At 29.9% G+C, this 6,386-nt stretch overlaps 1 protein-coding gene across 1 annotated transcript; it reads right to left on the bottom strand.

Annotated features, from left to right (window-relative positions):
* Positions 1-3,389: 3,389 nt before the first annotated feature.
* LOC114321725 (protein SOB FIVE-LIKE 5) lies at positions 3,390-6,138 on the bottom strand. Its single transcript, XM_028268922.2, has 4 exons — positions 5,406-6,138; positions 4,806-4,871; positions 4,616-4,691; positions 3,390-3,675 (listed from the first exon to the last, which is right to left on the bottom strand). Exons 1-4 carry the CDS (start codon positions 5,787-5,789, stop codon positions 3,647-3,649), a joined length of 555 nt encoding a protein of 184 aa, XP_028124723.2. The 5' UTR covers positions 5,790-6,138; the 3' UTR covers positions 3,390-3,646.
* Positions 6,139-6,386: the final 248 nt, after the last annotated feature.

Below are 6,386 nucleotides of genomic sequence, written 5' to 3'. Positions count from 1 at the left end.
TTACGGGCTTTTATTTTGCTAACAACGATACTATCATCTTAAAAAAAAAATACAAAAAAAAAAAAAATAATAATAAAAAAATTAGAAAAGTGAATTAATAAATTAGATTCATTGGTTCATATTTTATTAATTTTAAATTTACAACACACTCACTTTTAAAATAAAAATAAAATTAAAAATAAATTTCCATGATATATAACATTTTGGGTAAATTACAAACACACTCTTTGAAATTTTCTTATAATACAAATTGCCGAATGTGATTTTAAAAATTATAAATATTTTATTGTCAGAATTTTTTATTTAACAGAATTAATAGAAAAATTAAAATTTCTAACTGTTTTTCTATACACACAATAAAATTATCTGAATTATAAATCAAAATATATTTTTGACAGCATTAAAATTTATTAATTAATTTGATGATTTATTTATAAAATAATTATTTATTATGTGATTAAAACATATAAATTATTTTATATAATTTTTAAAATTATATAAAATAATTTATATTTTAAGTAACCGAGGTGAATATTTATAATTTACCCTAACATTTTTGATGTGCTGGCAAGCAGCTCAATAAAGATTTTGTAGCAATCACACCGAAGCAAAATCAATAATTGCGTCAGTGTTATATAGATGTACATGGATCATCACATTCTCAGTGGGTAGCTCTCATAATTGAAATGGCCATCTCTCTCTCTCTCTCGTGTCTGTATGTGCATGTACACGTACATATATTGGGGACTCAATATGGAGTGAACACGTGTCTGGCATTTGAGTGTATGTATATTATTGTATTGTATTGTATTGTATAAGCAGTATCACTGTACTGTTACTGAGAGGACCACACCATGCCACACTTGCCTCCAATGGTTTTCTTGGCAGTTAGTATTATACAGAGATTGGGTACTACTTAGTATTATTGCATCAGAGCATCTCTAACGGTTCAATATTTTTTTCATTAAATTTGAGTAAAAAAATGATGATTTTCTTAATTTGATATGAATTGTTTCAACAGATGCACTATAACTTGCATCAAAAGTAGGAACAACCAGCCGGTCGATCGGACAAAGTTTTTTTTCCTCCATGAGCAAGATCTTATCACTACTTCATATGCTAGTCTTGGTCGTCGGTAAAATTTTCATAAATTTTTGCGTTAAAGCGGTCATCCGGTGGGACATCCGGTCGGTCGTCCAATGGGTCCAACTCAACGGCTATGCAAAGTGAATTAGTAAAAAAGGTTAGCCATGTTTAGTTTAGTGAAACGTTTGATGTTTTCTCAATTTAATACTGTTTTGGTGCAATCGTTGGAGCACAAAAAGTAAATTTTTTTCATCAAATTTGAATTTAATGTTGGATTTGGTGAACGATTGGAGACGGTCTTAGAGCATGGATATATAAAAATCAGTAGTGATACAGATTATTAAAATAGTAGTACTAATCTCAGTTTTAATGAGCTAGCAGTGCAAGAAAAAAAAACAAAACCAAACTATCACATCAGTGGTATGGTCCACATGGTGTCACCTCATTAGTGGTACATTAGTAGTGTTAAATTAGTGGTTTAAAGCATTTTTCATATAAAATAGGGAATTAGAATTATTAGTGTGTTTGGTTTGAGTTTTTTGGATTAAATTTTTTGAAAACTGAGTTTTTTGATTTTCGTATTTTTTTGTTTTTAGTGAATATTTTTAAAATTTTAAACATTTTTTTTGAACTTTTTTAGATACACCTTACTTAGATGTATTTAAAAAGTAAAAAATTTGTAAAAAAAATATTTTAACAAATTAATAAATACATAAAAATATAAAAAATACATTGAATTCTGGTATTTTTTTAAAAACATTTTTTGTATTTAGCGAATTTTTAAAAAAAAAATTCACAAATTTTTTTATTTTTTAAGTATATTTATGTTAAGTATGTCTAAAAATTAAAAAAATTAATTAAAATATTAATTTTTTTTATAAAAATAAAAAATTACAAAAAATAAGAAATTAAAATTTTTTGAAAAGTAGTTTTGAAAAACTCCCTAAGTGAAAAGTGTTTTCTTTCATGTACACCTTTTTTTGCCCCACACCACATTTCACATCAATTGGATTCTTTTTTTATGGTTTTGTTTTTATACTATCTTTATTTAATTCTATTTAATTATGTAATGAAAAAAAATCTAAATTTTTTAGTAATATGATAAAAGCGGCAGTCTATAAACTGAATCCCAAAACCAACTTCCCTTATATCTTTTGGAAAGTTCGTGTTTTCCAAGTTATTGTTTAAATTAATGGGCAACTTTTTTTTATTTTTCTATTTTTTTATAAATTTATAAATTTGAAATTTTGTCAAACTATTTGTTATAATTTTTACTTACGTTTTATGAGGTAAAAGCAATTTAAATATTTTAAACTGGGGAAGAGCACTTTTAGATAAAAAACATAAGGCAGAAACAAACTTGCAACTTGAATAAATTGTAACATAGTTTTGGCAAAAATTGGTGAGAAGTTCATTTTAAGAGGGTATGATATTAGGTCCAATGATTATTTTATTTTGATTGTAAGAACATGATTAATGAAATCATTTGGTGAGAAGAAAAAATTATTGTTTTACAGGATTTTTTTTTTCTTTCCATTTTTATCCATGGTTGCTAGATCGTCACCGATTGCTAAAGCTAAAAGAGTGGCTGGAAAAATTGCCGAAAGAGGCCTCCAACAGCAGCTGGTGGTGGCAACTAGCGGTGGCTAGTGGCAATAATGATTTGAACGTATAGGTAGATTGGGTAGGTAAATGGTTGATGCATGGACCAAAAGGTAACATTGGACAAATATGTAGACAAATAGGTGCTATATGAACAGGTAGATAAAGCTGGACATATAAGTGGACAAATAGGTAGCGTAGACATATATGTAGAATAGTGGACAAATAGATAAAGGTAAGAATATGATCTTTTAAATTGCTATTATTCTTTTAACTTCAAAAGTTTGGTGCTATTCCTTAAAAAATTTCAAAATTAGATTTATGATTGCAATTCAAATTTTTTTTTTTTTTTTTTTTTTTAAGAAATAACAAATTAGTGGTACTTTTGAAAAATAATTATAGATTCAAGATAAATTTTACTCTTTAACTATTGAAGTTATAATTTTTTTTTTTAATTTTTATAAATCTATAATTACTTTAAAAAAATACCACTAATTTGTAAATTCTTCTTTTTCTTTTTGGCCTTATTTAAATTATTTTAAATTTGCACATGCAACTACAAACGTACAAACAAACTTGCCAAATGAAAAAAACAAGCCAGAATCGCCAATTATAAACAGCACCAAAGGTTGACGAGTATATGGCGAAGTATAAAGCAAGATTGTCATGAGTCATAATGACAAAGGAAGAAATAAAAAGAATTGGAGATAAAAACAGGAAATTTTATATTAACATTTTATGTTCACAGGTTGTTTCCTACTGCATTGACAAGGAACAAATAACAAGAAAAATTAAATAAATAAAAGAAAAACACAATGAACAAGATTCTTAGAGATATCAAATGCCCTTTGCTTTTACATGCCCATTTTCTGTGTCATGAGAAGCTGCAGGCAGCCCTGCAACAGCAGAATAGAGTAGGAGATACATACAAGTCACAAGACACCATTTTTTCTTTTCCTCATTCCCACTTTCTTCCCGACAAACCACCTGTCAACACACACAGCTCCCACAAGAGAGATTAGAGAAACCAATTTAGGCCTTGGCAGCATTGAGCCACTGATCCAAGAAATTGCATTAGCAAATAGAATGTAGGTTAATTATACTCAAACACTTTTAGGCAGCATTTGTTTTATGGGATTGGATTTCATATTCAATAGATTTAGAGTAATGCTAGAGACCCCAAATATTCTACCAAAAGTTTTATCAAATGTCTCACATGGGTGTGGGACCCACACCATGTGAGACATTTGGTAAAACTTTTGGTAGAATTTTTGAGGCCTCTAGCATTTTTGATAGATTTATTACTCCATTGTTTAGTTAAAAAAATAAAAATCAGATTGATAGTCAAATACATATTATTTCCAGTCAAAGAATTCACGGACTATTTATTTTAGGACTAACAGAACCAATCTATTGCATTATAATTCCCCTTATCCAATCTGCCCAAACAAATATCAGCAAAATGATTGAGGCACTAGTTATCTTAGGATTAACAATTTATCGCATTGCAATCTTTTCTTATCCAGTTTGTTCAAACAAACACTCTCTCATTATAATTTTACTTTGATCTTTTTATTTTTAATTGTGATAGTCAACATCTACATTTTAAGTTAAGTTACAATATTATTATTCCATCAATCTACTGTTAATAAAACTGACGAAATTTATTATGTCAGCTAAACTTAACATTTTTTTCGTCTCATCTGTGTCCCTATACTTTTTTCAAAATGTCATTTTAGATTTTCTACTTTCACTAAAATTTCATTTCGGTCCCTTAAATTTTAATTTTTGTCAACCTATAGATGAATAAAAGGGTTACATTCCAACTTGACTTAAAGGTGCCACATTTAAGAGTGCAGAGAACAAAGTAAGACAACTGTGAAAGTCCAAGTATAATTAATCCTAATGTGTATATATAATGGCTCACCTGTTGCTCCCGAAGCTGGTTTTCCTGACGCAGAAGACTGAAAGAAACCAAACTGCTTCTGTAAAGCAGATTTTCCCTGCAAGTTATTCACTAGTTAGAATCAATGCTAGTAGGCTTACATAAAGCTGATTGGAAGAAACAAAGAAGAAAATCAGGGAAAAAAAAAAAAAAAAAATTCAAAGATTTTGACCTTAAATGGGGTTGCAGAGAAGGTGTACTCTGTTGAAGCTCCATTTGGTGAAAGAGCTACATGTTTCTGTTCAAATATATAAAACCCATTAACGAAATAATAATGCTACATATTTAGAAATTTGTATCTATATACGACGGTCATTTTGAGTGTCGTCTATATTCAATTAACTTTAAATTTGTACTGTCCAACTTATTTTTGATATAAAATTTGAGACACAAATTCACAGTACATAGCATTTTTCTTAATCAAGCTATTGAGAGCATTCATGGTTGTTCATAGAATGAAAATTTGAGTCGCACAGTTACTCTAACTTCCCTTCCTAGGGTGGTAAATAAATAAGTTACTTGACAAACTGTTTGTTTTGTTATGTGAAAAAGTTCGTTTATAAGGTTACTCGATAAAGTTTGTTTAAATGCAGTAGAAAAAATATATACGTCAAACTTAAATATATTTTGAACTCTTTTTACTTGATTTGTCAAACTTAAATAAAATTTGAACTCTTTTTACTCGACTTGACTCGATTAATTTACACCCTATTCCCTTCTCCTATTCTCGTTCCACCAATTGACCAAAAAAAAAAAAAAACTATGAACTTACCTTGGAAAAGCTCATTATAGGGGAGGTAGCAGTGTCATCAGGACAAGAAAATTGCTGTTTGCCTCTTTGTTGTTTTATTTTCTTTTCCTTCTTTGTCTTGTTTGGTTGCTTAGAAACTGAAGAACCATAACAAAAATACCCAGTTTCATCAAAGCAATCCTCTCCATCATCTTCCTGGAAATGTGGAGGCCCAGATGATGCATCCGACACCATCGACAAATCTTCATCTTCACCATTCTCCTCCACATTTGCTCCTAATTTGTATCTACAATCTTCACTACCATCTTTCTGGAATTGTTCTGCAGCAGAATACGAAGATTGATCTAAGTAGTTTGTCCAACCAGATTCACATCCACTACTGCATTCAGAAGTTGATATATTCATTTTTTAATTACACCCTCTCCCTATACAAATAATGAACTCCAAATTCCAAATGGGTTGTGTTTCTCTTTTTAAGTATAATAAGCTCAAATAAAAATGATCCAAAGAGAAGAGATAGCTAGCTGGAGAGAAGTGAATGAGAGTGATATGAACCCTTCTCTTGTTCTTCCTTCTCTATATAAAGAAGAAGAGAAAGACTAGTGCGATGAAAAATACCAAAAGAATCACACTCAAATCCTAGACTATTTTTTGTCCTTTACTCTATGCTTGCAATTGCAAACTTATTTTTTTTTAATTTGACAGTTGGCTTGGTGTGTAGGAGAGAGAGAGAGAGAGAGAGAGAGAGAGAGAGAGAGAGAGAGAGAGAGAGATGAATAATTGGGTATTGGCAAGAGGTAGTGGTGACAATGGAGACTAGGGAAGGGGTTATAGTTTCATCCACATTTGTGCAATAGACAGCTGGATGACAACCATTGCACCATATCATGGGACGCTGTTTGCTGTCCTCATCTCAACAAAAAATTTGAGGCATTTCCGTAATTCTAGTGTTATTTCCTACACCAATTGCTGCCTCATTTTTATTAGGTGTGGCCCTCTCGC

Source organism: Camellia sinensis, chromosome 6 (genome assembly GCF_055761805.1).
Source record: "Camellia sinensis isolate YWXY chromosome 6, ASM5576180v1, whole genome shotgun sequence".
NCBI classification, from domain to species: domain Eukaryota; kingdom Viridiplantae; phylum Streptophyta; class Magnoliopsida; order Ericales; family Theaceae; genus Camellia; species Camellia sinensis.
Note: the sequence above shows the minus strand (reverse complement) of the source record. Positions and strands in the feature narration are given on the sequence as shown.